The following is a 22830-nucleotide window of genomic DNA, read 5'->3' as shown; positions in this document are numbered from 1 at the left end:
AACCTGGGCCTGATCAAGCACTGATAACAGGGGGGTTTTTGTGACTTGGAACATTGCGATCAAACCAGGTAAGGAGCTCAACACACGGCCAGTTAAGTTGTCATACACAAGAAAATCGCAATCACTGGCATGGAAAACAGAGGAAAAATTAGTTCTCTGTCTTTTTACCACAGATAGAGGAGATGGCAGCAACCCCTCAGCCCAACCAACCTGCAACAGCATCAGTACGTCTGTCTGTCAGCCCTCCTGCTGAGTTTGAGTTATTCTCCCTGCTTTAAACAGAACAGCTCTGTGATTCACCCAAGGTCACAGAGGTAGTTCTTCCGCAGTGTTCAGAACAGCGTTCTGCAGTGGTGGCTGAAATAACTTCAAATACCACAGCCCGTACTCTCCGCAGCAACCCAGGTGCAGAAACAGAGCTATGGGTAAATCAGAGCACCCCTCAGGCTAGGCTGCTGGAGAAACATCACCGCACAGGGTGCGCAGCCACTGCTGTGCTGCCAATACGAACTTTTTTGGAAGTGTATTTCTTGTCTCCGTGTGTTAAAAGGTGTTTGTTCATATTGCTCCTACATGAAAATACCTAAAATACATTGGCCTTAGCAGTCTCGATATATTTATTGACACGTTTATGTGTCTGCGAAGTAGCATGGCTTTGTAACAGGTTATTAATACCTTAAAATGGACATGAATATGATCTCGCAACACATCGACCCTGAAAAATTTACGTCCACAGATTTCGCAAGTGTATTTCTTGTCTCCGTGTGTTAAAAGGTGTTTGTTCATATTGCTCCTACATGAAAATACCTAAAATACATTGGCCTTAGCAGTCTCGATATATTTATTGACACGTTTATGTGTCTGCGAAGTAGCATGGCTTTGTAACAGGTTATTAATACCTTAAAATGGACATGAATATGATCTCGCAACACATCGACCCTGAAAAATTTACGTCCACAGATTTCGCAAGTGTATTTCTTGTCTCCGTGTGTTAAAAGGTGTTTGTTCATATTGCTCCTACACGAAAATACCTAAAAGAAAAGAAGAAAGGCAAGTTATCCAATGGATAGCACAGAACATATTTACCGTCCTGTTTTACTCAGAAACATGTAGGAGCTCCTGTTATCTAGCCAGCAGGCTACCGCAGAAACTGCTGGCACGGCAAAATACAGGCGTACAGTTCCAAGGAACTGACTGAAATTGGCCATCCAGAGGTGGACTTCCAAAAAAGCTGCAGTAGAATTACAGAGGTTAGATTTAGAAATATTTAAAGCCTTTTGAATCATGAACATCTCACCTATCTATAAAAAGACACAACCACAAAATCTACCTTCACTGGTATGTAACACACCCAAAGCATCAAAAATGAAGGTCTACACACCAACTTAAAGGTTGGTTGAGCACCTCTTGCACCATGACTCATTAAACATGTATAAAATCACTAGTTAAGCCTACAGTCTTTGTACTTAGGATAACAGCAACTTCAGATCACAAGCTTTAAACACACAAATGCAACGGTGTCATGTCTACACCATGAATCCAATTTGATTTCCAACAGAAAATTCCTCCCAATGCACAGCCAACTCCAGCTATCTCCATTCCAGCAGAAAAACAGGAGCCACGAGATTTCACTGACAGACTCAGTGGCCATGTCACAATCTACATTGTGCTATATGTCCTGAAAAAAAAGTCTAGTCTGAACTCCAGTTTTGTTCTCATCCTTCCCCTAACAGCTCCCACCATCCACGGCTACAGTGGGCTTGGATAGATAACGGAGCTAAGTCAGTTCAAAGAGCAACGTCTTGGCTGAGTGACAGGGCTTGCTGGTAATGAGCAAGTCATGCCCGTCCAAGCTGCAAAGTAATCTGACTTGGCGCGTACCTCGGAGTGCCAGTCTCAAACCTCAACCTTTTGGCAGGCTGTGTGCCTATTCAGGTAGGCTGCCGTTGTGCTCTAACACACGGCGGGGAGCTTGTTTGGAGGTGCTGGGTTGGAGTACCCCTGGAGCTGCGAGGCAGAGCTTCACGTGGCACGCACTGGCAAAGACGCCTACCTTTCCACACACGGGGCATCCCGACGGCTCCTTCTTGTAGCGAACCATGTTTTCTGTGCTGTGTTCAAAGTCTTCTCTTTTCACACGCCTCACCCCTTAAGAGAACAGCCCCCATCAAAAAAACAAAACAAAAAAAATAAACCGTGGTTTTCCACTCAATCTGCATGCCCTTTCAGGTGAGTACTGTAAAGAAGAGCTAAACACTGGGAAAAGCCTCAACGCAGAGTTTAATCGCTAGCAAAAGTATAATTTCTACATTAAAACGGTGTCTTTAATATAAAATCTAAGAGATTTATAGAATAGAATCTAAAAGCAGTCTGCCAAAGTGATGCATTATGGGTTATTGGTTACTACCTCAACTGTCAAGTGTCTGACATTTATTGTCAACAGCTGGAAACAGGCGCTGGCACTTCAATCAGATACCTGGCCTAGGAACTCCCTCTCGCCCTCTCTAAGGCGGGAGGCAAACCATCCAGCATCATCTTTAACGATCAGCGAGGATCTCGGAACTCGTTCTCTGCTGCTTTCTGGAGGGAAGAGATGCTGCTCTTCTGTGGCAGCTAGACACGAGACACCTTGCCACTGCCATTCCAACTCTTGTCCTCAAGCCGTCCTCTACTTCACCACACCAAGGTGGGAATCACAAGAGCAGCCACTGACAGTCTGCTACGCCCAAAGCACCAAATTACACAATCCGGCTGCTTGTTTAAAATCACCTTTGGTTTATCTTTTGTATTATTAGAGGCATTTTAAAACATATTTTGGAAATCTACCATCACCCAAGTTGTTCCCAGAGTCTTTGAGTACATCCTTAGATGTTTGAGATTTTGAACACTAAACTCTTATAATCTTATTTTCATATTATTATCAAGGCTTTGAAAGATAACACCACGCAGCATTTCATTTATATTATATACACAGTAATGACTTCCAGCTGCACATTGCAAGTTACTTCACTGCCTTTAAACTCTCATTACCACACTTTTTTTAGAAAGAGTAGAATTCAAATAAAGAAAAGGATATAATTAAAATCAGCTATTCTAATAGCATATTCTAATATGCAGCTATTGCACAGGAAGCCAAGCAACGTTCCAGTAGCACTGTATCCAACTACACAGGCTGGAAAAAAAAAAAGGTAGGTGCATGTCCTAGAAAGTTTTTCATAGAATTAGACAAGTCCCCTCCAGGGTCCATTACTACTATTCTTAATAAGTGTCACATTTGGCTGAAACCTGCTACTCCAGATCAGTAAACTGACAGGTAAAAAAAAAAATAGACCACTACCACCCAGACAAATCTAACGTGCAATCATTTCCTTAACCTTCCCTCCTCCAGTGCCATGTAAGAATTAGGTTGAGCTGCAGTATACCTACCTTCCAAGTGTCGCCTCTGATGGTCTAGCATGACATCCTTCCGGTAGAACATCTTATTGCAGATTTCACAGGCAAACTTCTTATCCCCATGCTTTTTCTTGTGTTTTGAAAGATTACTGTTTGTAGAAAAGAATCTGAAACACATCTCACACTGGAATGTCTTGTCATCTGTAAGCAAGAGAAACCGTGCAGCTCTTCACAGCTGAAAACATGTTTTGTCTGTTTGTGAGATAGGTAGTTCTTCTGTTAGAACTGAGTTTTAACAATCACGGACAGAGGAGGAAAATGCAAAAGCGTGTATTTTTCTTTTAATTTAAAATCTGTTTTCCCATTAAAAAAATAACAAACATCAAACAACCTACTGAGTTTATTTTTGCTACCTATGAGTTTAAATATCACCGGAATGCACTGCAGGACATTTCTTTAAAGGCAATAAATAGATACCAAGTATGATGCTAACTTGAGCACTGACTCTTGCACTGCAACTTCCTCACGTGGGCTATTTTCATTGTGCTCTAGCATACGTTATAATTATGTTTGGATACAGCTGATTCAAGTTTTTAACGTTGCTAAATTCACTGCACATACAGCAACACAGCATCACGCCAACAGCTGTCTCTAAGCGCCAGAACTTCTGCCAGTAACGGTTCCCAATACCAGGCAACACTCAATACTCCAGAAAAAAGGGCCTGTGGGGAATTTGTTTTGTATTCAGTAGTTGAGGCTTTTGTTGAGGCATGAAAGCACAGCTCTGTAGATGGAATCTGCCAACACTACAGCTATTATCAAAGGAGTAACAGTTTGACGTACTGAAGAGCAGAGCAAAAACTACTGCTCATTTTGGTAATGGGCAGCTCAGACGAAAAATGCGTTGCCATCTTTGAATAAACAGAATACTGAGCTCACTTGGCATTACTTTCCATTCTTTCTAAGGCTGAGGGTACAACCCTCTGAAAGGAAAAGAGAACTCCCACTTTGAACGGTGCAGTAAGGGGCAGTTGCCCAGCTGATTCTGGTCTAACATCAGATTATCACAGGTTTGTAAAAGTAGTGATGACATCATTTTCTAAGTATAAATAATGTGAGTGACCACACGGGATGGCTGCGAGAGTAAAGGACAGGTTCCGGTGATACCTAGAGAAACTACTGCAAGCCTAAAGCATGAGAAAGCAGGAGAAAGCAGAAGAAAGCCACAGTCCCAGACAACTGCCCCTTTTCAGTTCCTCTGTTTCAGAGAAATGAGGTGAAACTTAGAGTTTCAGGAAAGAAAGTTGAAGAGAGATGGTCACAGGGTTATCTGTGAACCTAACGGATGGAATAACAGCGGGGATATTAGACAGGCGAGCAGGAGATACTCAGAACAGCCACACACGCGTGGATGTGTTGCTCTGCAGTTTACTGGCTATGCTTTTCTTCCCACAGCAGTGAGGGAAGGGGAGAAGGAGACGGGCAGGTTGCTTGCTGTGATGATGAAAAAACAAAATCTAAATGCTTACTCCCCCTTTGTAGCTACCGTGCAGAGATGGATTTGCAGACATCCCCACAAAACAGAGTAATGATGACAGGAAGCAGAATGGTTAGTCATCCTCACCTGTCCTGCAGTTATGGAATTCCAATGCACTCTCTATCCGAAAGGCCTTTTCACATGTGGTGCACTTGTATCTGTACTCGCTGTCAACCTGAGGATTGCAAAGAGCGAGTGTTTCAGAGAGAAAAAAGCCAGGTTTGCTGACAGAGAAATCCTAAGTCTCAACTGCTTTTTTTGTTTCTGTCTTTCACAATTTTTCTTCCCTCAACAGGACATTTAAATACCTTTGATGCAAAACTCTGGTGCCGTACTGCCCTGTTCCTACACCTGAGCTCTATACTAACACCACCAAGCAGACCACGCACCTGTGTGCATGGAACAGTCCTCCTGATAACCCCCGGTCCAACACAGAGTCAGAAATTTTGAGAATCAAGATGCAATCTGACTTAGCCTCCAGCTCCAGGACAGATGTCAGCAGTCTGAAAGTTTGGTACCCTGATGCCAAGCAGCGATAGAAATATTCACTGATAAGGCCCCACTACAGGAACGTTTGATATTTATATGGCAGCAGCACCGAAAGGCCCTCACCTACCATCACGGTGCTGCTACTGTAAACACTGTACATTTACACATGTGCGCACAGCCCTTACCCAGAGGTATTAAACGCTTTAAACAGTGCTATAGGTTGGGACAAACTAAATAGGACAAGCAAACAAGCCCAGAACAATCCTACTTAGTACCATAAACCAAAGTCAGATCTCACCTCTAGATCACACAGGTCCAACTAACTCTACCTTTTCTTGCTGTAACTGTTGCCTGAAAATATCTTTCTATAGGAAATTCAGACATAAAAAAGGACTTGGATGCTCAAAAGCATGTCCATACGTTCCACATTCATCAACTGTTCTGACCTTGCCCTAAAAGACTTGTCTCAGTCACACAGATATCCACTCAGACAGATGACCCAATCTCCCCAGCTGGCAGCTCACTGAACATTTCCATCTAACCTCAGGAGCAGCCCGCTAGTTATTTCCACTCACTTCGTTCCTGCTGTGCTTGTACGAAACGTGCTGCTTCAAGCTCTCTTTACGGCTGAACAGCTTTGCGCATTCCTCACATTTAAATAGTTTGTCACCTGAGGGGATCAATCAAGACAAAATAAAAAAAAGTAGTCAGTGACTGATAATACCCAACTCCAGGCAAGACAGGGGAAACCAAAGCACAAACAACTGCAAACAAACAGGCTAGTGACAAGAAACTTTAGTGATTTAGGAGATCCAAACAGTGGGTTTTAACCTTTTTCAACAATGTTCTTTGGTTCCCCCAACCCTTTCTCAGTGATTATTTTTCATGGAATCCTTAGTGGTAGGTCAGGGACCCTGGCAACTGCAGATCACCAGCTAAAAAGCACTCAGCTGACACTTACACAGCAATATTACCCATGTGCCTGTGAAGGTGGGGAGCAATAATGTATGTACATAGTTAAAGGCAAGAATGGTTTTGGAAAAAACATTATTACATAGTTGCCGTCATTTAATATCTACCAAAATTGAAATTTTAAATACTTCAACTTCAACTGTCATCATGCCATCGTGACAACTGTCTTGCCAGGCTTTGTCTGTATAACTAAAAAAAGTTTCCTAGAAAGAGTTAAAAAAATAAAAAAAATGCTCTCTTAAAATTACTTATCCCAATATCTAAAACTAGCCTAGCTCTTTTACTCAAAGGTGGAACCAACATGAGACAAAATCAATATGCAAGCAAGGCAAAAGGAAACCCACCATGAGAACGAATGTGCCTGCTGAGGTTGCTGCTGTTCTGGAAGATCTTACTGCAGATACTGCACTGATAGACTCGCTTGTGCTCCCCAAGTTGTTTTATCAGCTTCCGACGTATACCATGTCTACTGGAGAGAATTAAACTTCTTTTGAGGGACATGGTGTTTTGGTGATGAGGAAACCTACTGGATTAAAGAAAGAAAGGCAGGGACTGAAAGGTATCCCACGGGTTGCAAGAGAGAGTCCCACCAGCTGGCAAAGGCTAGAGGAGTGTTAAGCTCGGCTTCTGGCGGGAGGGAGGGGGCCTGGAGCTTCCACATTGCCAAGGCACCCTCCTGGCCACCCCCTGAAAGCAGCAGATGTCAGAGCACAGCTCACCAAATTATCTTCACCCAGCACAAATGAGGGAAAAAGCAGCAGCCACCAGCCTCAAAGATTCTTTTTGCCGGCCCCTCAAAGCAGAAAGGATCTGTTCTGCTTATCCCCTGGAGACATTAGCGCTACTTCAGCTGAGAAAGCTTGGCAGTTCGCATGCAAAAGGCGTGTATCAGAGGGCAGCAGGGTGCCAAGAAGCAGTACTGTTCTATTTCCCAGCACAATCATCCGCTGCAATGCATTTGTGATGGCTCTGTGCCTGTCAAGGACTTCAATATACAGAATTACTACCAAATTTTGAACTATCAAGTGCTTTACTATACCAAAACTAATTCAAAAAGCCAGTTTTACTGAGACAAAAAGACATGAGTCTTAATTAATAAAATTATATCTAAGAGTCTCCCCAAGGTTCTGTTATACCGAAGTTTTCCCCTCCCACTGCTCTAAATCTGAAGTACCACGTGCACAGATCAACACAAAGTCATTCATGAGTTAAGATGACAAGCAACACTGAATAATAATAACAATGGTTAGCATAATTTTTTAAGGAAAAATCTCTTTGCCTGTTTTACCACCAACATTCAACAGGTGTGATATGTCACCCTGCAGCTATAGGAGGCTTTTGGAATCACACTGAACAAAAGCAGTAACACGATGGAAAACAAAATTCTCATGGTTTATGCTCCAAAAATTCTACCACCAGTATTTCAGCATCTGTGTGCCATCCTCTGGTGCACACACCGTGTTTGTGGCACTCAGAATTATCTCTTGTAGCAGCAGCAGCAGCACACAATTTTCCACAGAAAAAAAAAAGAGCATCTGTGGGCCCAGAAGTTGAGCAGAGCTGTTACATGCTACATAACCTGAAGTAATCCTAAGAGGAAATCCTGCATCCCAGAACACTTACTTTGTCACTGAACTGATGTTATTTGTGGTGCTCGGCATCTTTCCTAAAACCAACTCCATAATCCTCTCTTCGGCAGCTGAAGGCAGGGCTACCTCTTCTGGTGGGACCTCAGTTACAACATCAGCTACCTGTTCCACTGCCAACACATCACAAAAATGGTGTTAATGTGGATAGCTAGAAACAAAACCACAAATGCAGAATTTGTAATACACACATCATTTGTCCCCAAACACGTTATTTGTCAATGACAAATGATGGATTGCTAACGAGTAGGTAGCACTTGCAAGATAGAGAAAGTGGCTTCTAAATGACGTAGCCAACATCTCCTACGGAGGCATAATTTCTTACCTTTCCAACCTATTACTAAGGGGCGAGTTGACTTTGTGTCAGGAAATGTCCTACCAGAACTTCTCCTGAAGGAAGGTAAGGCCCTGAAAAAGGCCTCTTTCAAGAATATATCTTAAGGAAGAGAGAGGAAGGTACGTCTTCTTGAGAGGCAGGATGCTTTCTCTCCTGTTTCTTACAGAAAGCGAAGCAGGACTCTCATAACCACTACCCTGCGTTTCTCTGGGCCTGTGTCTAAAACCAGCACAGGACAATGCAGGTAATCTAAGCGTTTAGCACAGACAAGGCCCTCAGAGATAGTTAACAAAGCCTGTAAACCGTCCGTGATGTAACTAAAATGTGATGTAACTAAAATGTGATGTAACTAAAAGCCTCCACCTTGTCTCTGTGCTGCTTTTTAGACCTTTCTGAGAAAGCGTCAGTACAGAACTATGCGGGGATACGTGCTCAGCATTTTCTTAAGTTCTGTTTTACCTGCAGAGTCTTCGTCTTCAACAATGATAAGCGGTGTTTCTGCTTTTGCTGTTTTGGGCTTTCTTCCCCGCTTGGCCTTCCTTCTAGAGTCTGTACCAGCACCGGCTGCATCCCCCGTCACTGGCTGATCCGCAGGGGGAGCCTCTGCTGCTTTCTCAGCAACAGCCTCATTTTGGCTGCTTTGGGGGCCACCTTTAGCTTGTTCCAGGTGACTCATCAAGTGCTCTGGATGGATGGGAAAAAGCAAGAGTACGGAGGGAAAAAACCTCATGAAATACTCAAAGAGATAGATCCGGCTCAAGCCTAGCTACTGTGTCAACCTCACTTAGCAGAGACTCATTTCAAATTATTTCAAAAGCAGTCACAATACCTTCCTATACAAAAGCATACAGTCTATTCAACTTTGCCATTACTACTCGCAGGGACTGATTTTTTAAATAGATGTGTTAGAAATCCCATAAAAAGGTTGTGCTCCTTGATAATAGTTACATTTTTCCAAATGCCCAAGTTATTGGGCAGCTTAAGTTCCCTTTTCAAAAATGATTCATCAAATGGTAAAAGCTCTTCAATATTTCAAGTCCTTTTGAAAACTGCATAAAATAGCTGCAAATTAAATGCAGGAAAAAAAATCTTTCATTACCTTTACTAAATCTGTGCCATAAATACCAGACAGACAATAACACTAAGTATAAGCTGGCATCGCTGACCTTATACTCTGCTCATGCAGCTCCCCACCCTTGACATTCCTAAGATTCACACATCATCTTCTAGACAACAGTTTTATTTCTTCTAGATTCAACATCGCAGTTGTTTGCTCAGAGACTGACCACTGCTTTATCTAAAACGTCATTGTTTTACCTTCCCCACTGCTCCTTGTCTTAGAAGAACACAAAAATTAAAACTTTTATCTTACTGCATCATGGATGGGGCAGTGTCCTGCTCCAGAAGAGCAGAATTCTCCTGATGCTTCTCAGTACTCTCTCATAAATTTCTAACACTTCCTACCTGTCAGCAGCTGAGGCTCCTCGAAAGCAGAAGAACACACTTTACATGTCCACTGGCTGGACTCTGCTTCTGCAGCTCCACTGCCTTCTGGAGCATTCACTAAATCACAGCAAGAAGAAATACTGAAACGCTTTGAAAATGGCCAGGTGGTAAATCGCTGTAGCTTTGCTTATCTTGCAGTAACTCCCTGGGTGTCACAAATTCTGATTTATGCAGCAATAGGCCTGCAGGGCAGCCAGGACCACTTCAGGATTTTCCAAACATGAACACTTGAAACATCATAACAGAAACTAAATCATGCCAGGAGAGACTATCAGTGTTCTTGTAAAATCTTGAGGGTCCCTTTATCACTTTCTAAAGAACTGTGATTACCAAAGGCTATGTTAAATAAAGCAATTCTTAGCACCTTCAAAACCAGATTCACCAGTCCTCTTCTGGGTCAGCTGAGCACAGAAGCAGAGAAGCCTCCTTGCTCTCTGCGAAGAGCATTGCAGAGTAAGAACATCTGGATTAATGAAGTAAGGGCGAGTACAAGGAAAACATGGGTTTTGAGCCATTTCATTAATTAGATGTTCTCTGAAACCACCATATTTATGTTTTAATTAATGCATCTGCTCACGTCAGAAAGAAAATACATAAAATAGCAGATGGAAAATGGAACCAGAATAAAAAAAAAAAAGAGGAAAACAGTTACTCTCTTCATTGTCTTTAGGTCCTTGGATGTTATGTCTGAATTTGTCAAGAGGATCTGATAAATCTGGACTGCTTCAGAGACTTTTTTTTTTTTTTGGGTACACCCAAAGCTGAATATTCCACAAGTCTACAAGGCTCTCACAGAGGACAAGAATGATACTGAAATTAGGTTAAGTGAATGGCAGCACAGGAGATTAAAACTGTGCTCGGTTTCTGCCACAGATTTCCTGCGTGATCATTAGCAAGCCAGTTCATCTCTCTCTGTCTGAGGACCTCATCTGTAAGGGGACAATAAACTTACTTCCTCCTTTTCACTGTTGTCTCTTAAAACAAAAAAAGATTCTCTGAGGCAGAGGCTGCTCCCTGCTACAAGTTACATTCAATGTTCTGCACTGCAAAGGTGTGATCTCATTCACGCTGTAATAAAATAAAAAATGACTAGACAATTCAGCAAGAGAAATTCCTTCTTTACAAGCTACACAAAGAATTTATCTTGAGAGGTATGTCTGGGAGGCCAAACCTAGCAAAACTAGGTTTTGAACCCCAAGATTCTGCATAACTCACAAAAAAAATAAGTCAGATCGGTAAGCAACATGTGAGGTACTGTACGTCTCATGAAGTCGCAGTCTAGTAAAACTGAATAAGCACTATCTGCAAAACCACGTCTGTGTTGGAAAATCGTCCCCCACTCTGCACTTCCCGTGCTCCTTATCTGCCTCAAACAGTACGCCTAGAAACCCTAGTTATGCACTGATTAGTTTGCCAGGGAAAGTCAGGTCCCGTTTAGGTTCCCACTTTCCAGGCTTCCAGGGTGGCTGCAGGGTAACCCAGTTTACTTGGAAGCACAGATCCGTCAGCTGGCAACTGCATTACATGACCTGAGGCAGAGTCAGAATCAAGAGAGGCGCACTTTGTTTCAGAGACACCAAAACACTACACCAGTGGGAACCCTTTAGGGTTCACGGTGTACAACAGGCAGCATTTTGTTTCCACTGACGCTGGACTTTCAGACAGTAGGATGAAGAACATAGGAGGGGCTGTTCAAATCCTTCAAATCCTTCCACCCTAGAGAAACCAATGACGACAAACTGAAAGACAACTTCCCAGCCACCTTCACATTTGAGCTGTGACAGTATCCAAGTGACGTGAATGGCTCTTCTGGTGAATTGCTCTGCACACATCTGCAACAACCCTCCCTCCTCCTCTTCTCTTACTTTCAGTATTACTAAGCAAAGTTTAGCCAAGTAACCTTTTCAAAGAACAGACCCAGAAAGGTTCTCGTTTGACCTGGTCTCCATGCTATGTACTTTGTGTTCACGTTTAGACAATTGGTGTTAAGCGAGTTCTTGATGTCATTGTTGCACTTATCAGAGAATGTGGGGAGGGGGAGGGGCATTGCTTCACACGGATCTTGACCGTGGGGGCCAAGATCCACTAGCTATTTCCTGAGTCACACGTTCTTTGCCAAGTCGATCTAGATTTGAAGTCCTGGAATCTAGAACAGCCTGAACTCTAGCAGGCTGCTGGTATAATTGTAATTTGGGGATGACCAGTGTTTTCTTGTCATTTCCAAACAGCACTGTACTTACACTCATTCCCTGCCTCATGTTTTCTTCTGGAACCTAACCATTTGAACTATCGCACTTTGCACAGAGAATCTAAAGATTTTCTTAGAGATTTCCCTCCAACCCAACACTAACCACCTCCAAAGTCAGAAGCAGTTGTGGTTTTCATGAAAATCACCTGCCTAAAGGTTTATTGGCCTCTCTCTCACTTTTTAACCTGCATATGTTATTTTAAGCACCATGCCCATGAAAATAAAAAGAAAAATCCAGACTTTGAAATCTAAAATAATCCTCGCAGGAAGTTATATAACCATAATATCTACACAGAAGTGGTACACCTAGCAGCTCTTTAGGTCTGTATCTGTCCTCAGTCTCCCTTAAAAATTCTGTTATTTTGCATACCTGCTGGATCAGCTGCTGGGATGCTGAATTTCTTCGGTTTTTTATGGTGGGAGACAGCAGATGAAGGTTTTGAAGATACTTTACTCCCCTCTTTATCAGACTCCATCACTACCAAGCACATATCTGTGAAGAGGAAAAACAGTTTCTTCACTTTACTTTCCCAATCCTTTGACTCTCTTGCTCTGTGCTGAGGGCAGTTACCACAGTCAGAAACTTTTGCCCTGCAGCAGGCCTGCAAAAAAACATCCTCAGGTACAATCCTAACCAGGACGTTCTTATGCCTAAATCTCATACAATGTGCCCTTCATATTTTGGAATGTATAGAGAAAGCACTGAAGAAAGCAAGCAGGATGCCTAAACAGTATTTTTAAATACTCTTATGCACACAAAATCACATGAACAGGTTAAACTCAAGGGGAAAATGGTAAAACCTCCCAGCTAATGCCAACTGGAAACATCTTAGAACACAGAAGTCTGCTAACCACAGTGATTCAGCTGCGGCGCTTAAGACCGTGCTTACTATCAAGATCAGCCAGGAAGCGTGCTGATGACAATGGCCTCCTCCCAAGCCATCTGTCACTCCGCATTATACTCAGTGTAGCAGTAATACCATTCAGCGAGTACTCCCAACTCAAGAACAGAAAGAAAACGCCCTTGCAATGCTAAAGGATCACGCCTTTTAGCTGTCAAAATGCAAAAGTAGAAGAAAACAAAGGGGCAGAGGAATGAAAGACTTCTGGCAGTTCTAATTCAGACTATAAATATTCTGCTGCCTTTCTTTGCCAATGCACAAGCAATCACATGGAACGGCAGTTCACTCTGGAGCGTATCTTATTCTAGTGGGTCCCGTGTAAGGCTGCGTAAGAAAAGCAGGTTTTTAGAACTGAGTAACAGTTCTGAGCAAAACCAGAACATTTTCACTGCAACTGAAAAAGAACGGCTTCTTTAGCCAATCTGCACATATGTTTATAGACTTACACTGACACTCGGGTTCCTTTTCTCTTCTACCCAGAAATGGTTTTGATGCAACCACCAGTTCCTTAGTTAAGAACTATTTAATCCAGTTTGTTCACTCTGAAGAAGCTGAACCATCAGCTAGGCCATCCATTTTCAAAAACTCAGATGTATCACGGTGAAGAATCTATGCTTGCTTCTTGTAGGACAACCACACAGGCAGGTTAGCCTGACTCTAAGGGCTAACAAACTCGGGCTCAGAGTCTGTTTGATAAACAGCACTGTCAGCTACAACAGTAGGGGACTATCGGTCTCTGTCAGGACTGGGCCCTTAGGAAGGAAAAAAGGCCCCCACACATACCATTGGCAATACTAGTGACCTGCTTCAGCACTGGCTTTTCCATTTTTTTGGCGTAAAAAGCTGCATACCACACTCGCAGCTCAGTTCCTGGTGGGATGTCCCGGCAGGTGGTGAAGTAAATATCATTGTCATGTTGGAAGGCAGTTAGGTTTTGATGCTCATATTCGGTGGCTGGTCGCACCATCATCATCCAGTTGCAGTCATCTTCATTGGAGGTGTCGAAATACACCAGGGGCCCATCCTTTTGGAACACCTGCCAAGCAAAACAGGCATACAATAAAAACTGTAACACATAACACAAAGTTCAGGAGAATTTTTATTTTCTGCCTTTTGCAATGGCTTCCATTCAGTGTATGTCAGAGACAAAGCAAGCCTCAACACTTGTACCAGGCATGTTTCACGTATCAGTCACATCTTCAGACGAGTAAGTCTGAGAAGACTACCAGCGCCAGGACGGGAACAAACTGAACTTCCATCCTAAGAATTCTTGCTATAGCCACAAGTTTCTCATAAAATTGGAATGACTGAACACAGGAGAACGGAGGGGAATCTGAATGGCATGCTGTGAAACACCCATCAGCCTGAGTAACATTCTCAATCTCCACTTCTGAGTAGGTATTACTGAAAATTAAGACAGAATTACATTTTTACTGTAGCATTTTTCCTACCAAAACTTGTCAAGAGAAGAATAGAACAAATGCAAGTCAGAAAAAAAAAATATTTATTCTGCATGTTCCATAAACATAATGCATGCGTCACTCATTAAGCAAATACAATCGACTGGAAGAGACTAGTTAAAACAACCGAAATGAACTGCCACAGTTATTGTCCCTCTGGTACCACCACATGCAGAAGGTGAAAGATGAGCAGTTTTGCTAACCGTATCCTATACGCTGTCTCCTCTAAGGATAGGAGCTCTCTTCAAACATGCAGCACAAACTTCTGGTTTGGTTCTTCCGCACCTCGCCCAGAGAAAGCTTGTTTAGCTAGCCCATTATAGGGCGTGCCTAAAACATATCCCAAATAACCCCCCTACAAATGTGATTGGTCTGGGGTTTTTTTTCATAGTGTTAGATAGCATAAATTCATCATGGGTAAATGTGACGCCTCGTTATTGCTTTTCCTGTACCGTGTCTTACCTTCAGGGGAAAAACTGATTCTTTTTCCAGCTTGGCAACTCTCTTGGATTCAAATGGGCCAAACTGAGTACGTTTCACTAGCTGAGTCAGAGCAAACACTCCTTCAGTCCCATCTTCCAACTGTCTTATCTCCAAATTAGAAGGTAGAGATGATCTAAAAATTGAAGAGAGAATTGAGAAGAGAAAAACCAAACAAACAGTTACACATGGGACAACACTACAGGAGCCCATGGAAGAAAGAAATCAACATCTATTCCTCCAATCTCCACTGACAGCAAAATTTTCTGATCAACACACCCTAACTTCTACGAGGATTTATAAATAAACAGAGAAGAACAACTACCAGCAACAGAGGAGGGCCAAACTGGTGATGACTTGAGAGAGCTCAGTCCATGTAAGTCCAAGGACCCGAAAGGCTGCCCCTGAGGGTACTGACGGAGCAGTCCAATACCATAGTAAGACTATTTTCTGTCATCTTGGAAAGATCATGGGCATCAGGGAAGGTCCCTGATGTGAGACAAATGTTGCGCCCATCTTTAAAAGGTTAAAAGAACGATACAAGGAACTACACGTTGGTTGGCCTCACTTCAGTCCCTGGTAAAATCCTGGAACAAGACCTTTTGGGAGGCATTTCTGGGCACGTGAGGAGAAGGTGACTGGAAATAGTCACCATGGGTTGATTAAGCGTAACTCACGCCTGACAAACTGTTTGCCTTCCAGGACAAAATGACCATGCATGTGGACGAGGGAAGAGCAGTGGATGTCATTTCCCTTGACTTTAGTAAGGCTTTCAACACTATTTCTATATCCAAGTTGGGATGTTATGGTCTGGAGGGGTACACAACTATAGAGTAAATAACTTGTTGGGTGGTCAGACTCAGAGGGTCATGGTCAATGGTCCTTTACCTGGAGGCCACAACACCTAGGGTGCCAGAGAGACTTTTGCTGGGATCCGTGCTGTTTAACATCTTTATCGAGGACTTAGAAGGAGCAGTGGAGGGCACTATGATTCAGTTCCCAGATCATACTAACTGGGGGACACAGCCCATAAGTCTGAGGGCAGGATTGCCGTCCAGAGGGACCTGGGTAGCTTGGGGAGATACACCAACAAGAACCACATGAAATTCCAAGGACAAAGTCCTGCACCTGGGAAGGAAGAACCCCAGACAGCCCCATCACCAGGGAGAAAGACCCTGGGGGCGGTGGCGGGCAGCAAACCGGACATGAGGCCATAGCATGTCCCAACACCAAAGGGGACCAAACACGTCCTGGATGGTACGAAGAGGAGCAGCCAGCAGACTGAGGCAAGGGACTGGGCACCTCTGCTCTGCACCTATCTACTGCCTCCTGTTTTGGGCTCCCAGTATGGGAAAGACACTCCCGAACTGGAGTGAGCTCAGGGGAGGACCACCAGGGTGATAAAGGGCTAGAGCAGTCACTCTGTGAGGAGGCGCTAGGAAAGCAGAGCTTGATCAGCCTGGAGAAGAGAAGGCTGTGGGGGCCCAGATGGCCCCCCTGTGCACACCCACAGGGGCACCACTGCCTTGGAGGAGTCAGGCTTTTCCCAGGGGCTCACGGCAAGAGCAGGAGAGACAGTATGCATAAAAATGAAGAACGAGTAGTTCAGCCCAGATGTTAGTTCTAACTGGAATATCCTGAGGCTTCTTCCAAAGTGAATTATCCTGTGACTTTACAAATCTTTGGTTATGATCACGGTTTTTTAAAAGATAACCTATGTCCCTCCGCAAATCAACACCTTATATACTTACACGGATCACAGCCCTTAAGACGAGAGCCCTGGAATTTCCCTTCTGTCTTCTAGTTCCCTTATTACAAATATTGACACATTGATCACAAGTGCTTCTGTGCTTCAGACTCTCACTTACCAAACAAGCTTCAGAAAAGAACTATGTGTAGTAAATATTGTCACTACATATAATACACAGAGAAAATCTTCCCCAAAAAATAATGACTGGAATCGCCACATTGCTTTTACAGACACCAAACGCAACCCTGGTTTTTTCAGGTTCGCGCTAACGAATGAAAAGCTAAAAATAATCATACGAGCTACTGACTACTCTACAAAAGTTGACATTGGCAGATCTGCTTTCCTGTCTAGATGAAGAGAAATACCAGAAGGTTGTGATCATAGTGATAACCAAAGGAATTGAAAAAAATGCTTTCAGGTTCCATAATAGAATATCCAGCGTTAGGGACAGTGAAGTTCTTTATGTTTCTTTTCTAACCACAAAGCATACATTTTATCTTTTCAGTAGGACAGAGGAAACGAGGATCACGTGGTTAAGTAACTAGACTGGTTTTTAAGAGATTCATATTCAGTTTGTGGTTAAATTTGCCCTCAGACAAGTCAGTCTCTCAGCTACCGTTCCCGAGATGGAAAATAAAGGCTGCAATTATATTTTGTCTGTCTTATCTTTTCAGCTGTAAACTCTTCAGGAAAATAAATACATTTTTCTGTAACATGGGCAATTTTAAGTGCCGCTTTCAAATCTGCTCTCCAGCAGCTCACACCTCCACGAGGGAAAACTTAGCATCTGCCTGTCAATAAAAGGCTGAAAACCGTGCGTGCACTGTATTTGCAAACATTCACAGTTGGAACATATAGATGCTATGGTGGTTCTCCACTGTACAAATAAGTAAGAGCACTAAATCGCAAAGCAAAGCAAAGAAAAAAAAGATAGAAGGTAAGAAATAATAGTTTAACTTGTCATTGAATCTGCTTAGTACGGGCTAGGGACTTACTGCACTGCCCAGTTTCCGCATATAAGAAAAGCGCCTCTATCACCAGTTTCTATTACTCCTACGGGCTTTTTGAAATTACCCTTAAAAACAAAGCACCTCTAGCGTCAGGGCTGTTAAGACAGCAGTTCCCATTAACACCTGCTGCAGGAGATCATCCACGGGCAGGTTTCCAGGCCCAGGAAGGCGGTGCCTGGCAGCTGCTGCAGGAGCTTCCTTTTCTGCAAAGGCCCATGAAACCAGCTGCAGCTCCTGCACACACGCGGCCAGCGCACGCCGCGGGGCACCAAGAGCATCCTGCCCAGGCAGAGAGGGCTCAGCACACCTGCACGGCACGTCCAGCACGTTCAGGACTGGTTACAAAAGGATCCTGGGAATACATGGTACAGCCGACATAGCCAGCACGTGTCAGACTTGCGGAGCACGTGCTCGTGGTTTCTGACCGCGACTTCCCAATGAGAAAGATGGAAGCCCTAAACACGTTCTATAATACATGAACTGTTGGAACTCTCTTCCCTTTTTGGATTTGTACTGCATCTTCACAACAGTTGTTTCTTCTCCTTAGCCTTACACTTTATATCTTAATATGAATTTTTCTGACTATGCCTGATTGCCTTTCTCTGTGAAAACTGTGAAAACACTCCGTGTTTTCTCCTAACTAGATTTAGTCTGTTTGTTTCTTTTGGCAAGCAAGAACGCTTCTGCTGTCTCTGCTGTCAGATTTTCTCACAGAAGCATTACCCCTAATAATTCATAAAGACTCACAATAATGAGAACAACTTGTTTTCTTCTCAGTGGAGGAACTACAGAGATTATACCAAGCGGGAGAGCACGACCACTCATATGAATGAGATACCCTCACACACTTTTCTGAAACTAATACAATACATCTGAGGAGGGGAAAAAGTTGCATGTATTCAACCAAGACAGAAGGCATCACCCCATCTGGCACTATCTGACTTTTTGCCAGAAACCTCCGCGCAGAAGCCAAGTCCTGACGAGCAGCAAGTTACTTTTTTGCTTCAATTCAGTAGAGCATTTAGGCGAGTGCATAAATTTTTCTGTGTAATCAAGGCCACATGATTTCCATAGATTGGGACTTCATTTTCCCACTGTCGGCGTGAGACCCGTTAAACAGCAAATATGCTTTAAAGAACTAACATGGCTATTGGGTTAGTCTGAACTAACACAAACGTTCCTTACCTTGCCCTGCTCAGTACAAAGGAGTCTTTGACTGTCACCACTGGGCCCAGTTCAGGACACTCTGAATCATGGTACTGCCCACAGTCCTCGCACCCTGCAAGGAAGCAGACAGCATGTAGAAAGGTGGATGCGAAACACTTTTGTAAGGCAGCTGTCTCCTCCTTTCAAGAGCCAAATACAAAACCTAGCGCCTGGCAAAATACATACCTATAGAAGCAGACGTGTGTTCATATTGCTGAAAAGAACAGGCATAACTGAACACCAGGTTCACAGCTGGCACCTGTGAGGGTGCGGTAATTCGCACCATCAGCAGCACCATCAGAATACAGTTGTTTTAAATTCTCTCTCAGAGGGAACTAATTGCCTTACATCCAAAATGTAATCTGTCTGCTTAAAGACGGCATTATTCTTCAGAAAACGTGCCAGAACATCTAGCAACTAAAGCAAACCACACTACTACCTCGGGACCCAGGCTTTTACAAACAGCTTGGGCAGCGTGGCCTTTTAAGCAACAGGAGGCATAAACCCAGCACGGGAATGGTACGGGGCCTCGGCAGGGCATGAGCACTGTGGTGTTTCCACGCTGCGGGAGCCCAGCTCCGCGCAGAGCCATGCCTGGCCTGCTCATGCTCCTCACCCACAGCCCAGGGAAACACCTTCTGGTGCCTTTCCAGACGGGTCAGCTGGCTGCGCAAACGTTGGCCGCTTCATAATTCACTGCCAGCTTACCTAAATTAACTTTTAGTTTAAGTGGCTGTAAATTACCCAGAACTAAACGGTTCCTAAGAAACCATTTTCAGACCAGGATAATTTGAGGCTTTCTAAAATAAGTCAACGGTATTTCAAATGCATATACATTGCTTCACTGTGAAAAAAAAATGCAGGGTGTCAAACTGTCCTGCATGGTCAACTGTTGACGCAGCTCAAGAAGAGATCGTCACACAGGGGTTATATTCCTATATTCCGACTTCCACTGGAGCTCTGCACTCACAAGGGCCAGTCAGGTAAGGACGCACCCAGTAAGGATGGAAAGTAGAGGGTGTTTGCACCTTCTTTAGCAAGAGAACAAGACAAAAGCCATGTCCTTCCAGGGTACGTCCCCTCTGGCAAAGCTACTCTGTACTCCTAACTGGAAACCTCACCCTCCCGGTATCTGAACCAGCAAACTAACAACAGGATTTCTTCTAAAATGTGGAAAAGGGACCCCAAAATACAATGCTCTACGTTGTTTTTTCTTCAAAAACAGCTTAACAGTGAAAATCCACATACATTTGACAAACGGCAGTACCAGCTCATGCAACAGCCAAGCCTCGCTGCTGCTTCCTGTACAGCTGTTTGTGCTGCCTTCTGGTGAACCAAGGAATGAAACAAACCATATTTCCCATCAGTTTATTTTTCGGCTGAATGAATTTCCTAGTCCACTGTGCTGTACAGCACCAGACACCTGTACCAGAGGAAAGGATCTGCTGGCAAGCTCTATCCTCATAGCGCCAGCATCAAAACTAAGCCTACAGCCAAATGGCCTCCCCTGTCCGGCACTGTCTACTCTAACCCCTCACCCCAGGTGTGCCTGTAGCTGCACACCGCGCTTAGTATTACTGAAATAACCTCAGCTAAATACAGATTTCCAAACCAGAGAGGGCAGAGGAGCCACAGAGGAATGTGTAAACCAGACTGCTGAAAAGAACTGGATTATCATCCACAAAGGGTTGTCATAACCAACAGGGACAGGAAGGAATAGTTGGAGCAACAGCTTCTTAAATGGGCTTTACAGACAAAAGAAGAGCACTTTGTCATTCCCCTTATCTTTTGCCTGCTCCTAGGCACCCCTCACTTCTGCAAAGATAGCCATTGTGCTGGTTCAACAAGTTGCAGACAGCACTGTCCAAACCCACATGCAGGAATAAGCTACGCGTTTCTCTCACTCCTTTGTGGATGAATGATCAAAGCAGGGGGACTATGACACTGACACTCTGTAACACGTCGCATCATCTAAGGGATACCATCAGACATTCCCCAAGGCTGTTACACTCACCATGTGCAACTGTCTTTCAAGTCACAGGAGAAATACAGAATTCTGTGAGAAATATTCCAAAACTCCCTTATGTCTATGAAATACAAATTCAATGCCATTCACTGGGAACACACAGTATAACAACTCACTTTTTTAGTTCATAAGCAGTCCCCATATTCCACGGAAAAAACTTAGAGAGCACAAACAAGCTCAAGAAATTCAATAACCACAGCCTCCACTGGAAGGGGAGAATCGTGCTGTGCGACAACTGCTATCTGAACAACTAGGGAATGGTATCACATCACCACCCCTGTTGCTACCCACCAGGGGAGGAAGGTGGATAGATAGGCAACTTCACTACTGGTATCTGCAACTCAATAAAAAATGCCTATTGAGATGACAATATTTTTGAAGGAACCCTGATGAATGGTGGAGAGAAAAGTGGAACTTTCTGATATAGTTGTCATAAGGTTAACGAGCAGATGCGGAGCCATCAGGGGTAAAAAGAGTCTGGACCCACACCACCAAAAACATGCCCCATTCTACTCTTCCCAGATTGGAGCCGTAATATCTGGACCCTCTCTGTTCATGTAAGGAGGTGAGTGGACTCTACAGCTCTTAATTATTTCTGCTGCAACACCAGATCCTGCATGTCCAGGCTGGAGACAAAAGAGAGGCTGCAGGGCTAGTATGCCACTGCAAAACAAGCCTGCTAGCCAAGCTCCATCAAGCACGGGACAGTGCCCACCACGCTGCCTGGGCACACCACCCCTGCAGCCTCTCTTCATGAGCGACGACCCCATGAGCCCGGATCCCAGGTCACGGAGCCCGGTCTGGCACATGGGGCTACGCAGAAGGTACGCCGCAAAGCTGAGCTGCACGAAGCGCAGGCCTAGCCACAGGAGCACAAGGAAATGCAGTGAATGCCATGAGTGAGACTTGTCAGGGCAGTTGGTGCTTCTCACACTGGGCTTGTCCAGAAAGAACAAGCCTACATCCTCCTCCTGTGGAGGTGCGTATCTGCAGCTCAGGCTAGACATCAGCGTTCCCCACAAAACGCCCCTGGCTGCTAAAGCTGGCTGTATAAACAAAGGGCTTAAACTACTGTTAGGCCTTCGATCTCACTTCAACCGTGAAAAAGCTGTTCTGCTAACTCACATTCAGAGGTCTCTTTGCGTGTTTGCCAACAAAACCAGGAGAACGTCTATGCTTAAAATGAGCAACCTTCTCCCTACTCCTCCATAAGCTCTGTGAGCTTCCTTTACATAAACACTTTTCTAAATAAAAACTACGTCTGTTTAAATCTTCGATTTCAAACACTCTGAGTAGACAAGTCACATCACGAGAGTTAAATCATTTTCCTTTCTAATACTTACAAATAAATATAAGCTCATCACTGCCATCTTCAGCCATTTTTTCAACCTGCCAAAATACAAAAGATCAAGTTAGTTCTGAGTAACTTTGACTTTCCATATTATTGAAACACCCCTTTGTGGAGTAATGCCGATGACTGACTCCGAGCATGCCCAAACACGTTACTGACCCTGCAGGAATATCAATGAAAAGCTAAAGCAACTGAAGTTGCCAAAAATCCCCCAGTGACTGCTTTATCGTTACATGTGTTGCTGAAATCAAGACCCAGAAGCCTAAACGCCTGTAGGTTCCCAGGCACTTCTCTCTGAGGCAATGCTGTCCCATGCCATTCCCCATCCCTCCTCCCGCCAGCCTCTGGCCATTGGTCTGCGTCCCCTGTTAAAAGCTCCTGTGGAGCCTCACAGCAAGCGGGGCCCGAGGTTCGGCAGTACGTATTACAAACCTGCATCAACACCATCTATTGCTCCTCAGTGATGTCTAGCCCATCTAAATTACGGCTGACAACTAGCCTGATGATGTATGGCTAA

General features: G+C 43.9%; 1 protein-coding gene across 1 annotated transcript in view; it reads right to left on the bottom strand.

The window, feature by feature from the left end:
* Window positions 1-22342, bottom strand: part of PRDM15 (PR domain containing 15) — a 30999-nt gene extending 8657 nt beyond the window's left edge. Inside the window, exons 1-14 of the mRNA XM_010132226.1 lie at window positions 22306-22342; window positions 18916-19009; window positions 14953-15106; window positions 13810-14066; window positions 11677-11684; window positions 9839-9937; window positions 8834-9058; window positions 8015-8150; window positions 6736-6914; window positions 5995-6089; window positions 5018-5105; window positions 3427-3594; window positions 2054-2148; window positions 900-1031 (exon numbers count right to left, since the gene is read on the bottom strand). Coding sequence (XP_010130528.1) covers window positions 900-1031; window positions 2054-2148; window positions 3427-3594; window positions 5018-5105; window positions 5995-6089; window positions 6736-6914; window positions 8015-8150; window positions 8834-9058; window positions 9839-9937; window positions 11677-11684; window positions 13810-14066; window positions 14953-15106; window positions 18916-19009; window positions 22306-22342 — 1767 coding nt within the window. The remainder of the gene's footprint in view (window positions 1-899; window positions 1032-2053; window positions 2149-3426; window positions 3595-5017; window positions 5106-5994; window positions 6090-6735; window positions 6915-8014; window positions 8151-8833; window positions 9059-9838; window positions 9938-11676; window positions 11685-13809; window positions 14067-14952; window positions 15107-18915; window positions 19010-22305) is intronic.
* Window positions 22343-22830: the final 488 nt, after the last annotated feature.

This window comes from Buceros rhinoceros, unplaced genomic scaffold (assembly GCF_000710305.1).
Source record: "Buceros rhinoceros silvestris isolate BGI_N320 unplaced genomic scaffold, ASM71030v1 scaffold37752, whole genome shotgun sequence".
In the NCBI taxonomy this organism is placed as follows: Eukaryota; Metazoa; Chordata; class Aves; order Bucerotiformes; family Bucerotidae; genus Buceros; species Buceros rhinoceros.
This window is presented reverse-complemented; position numbering and strand designations above follow the sequence as displayed.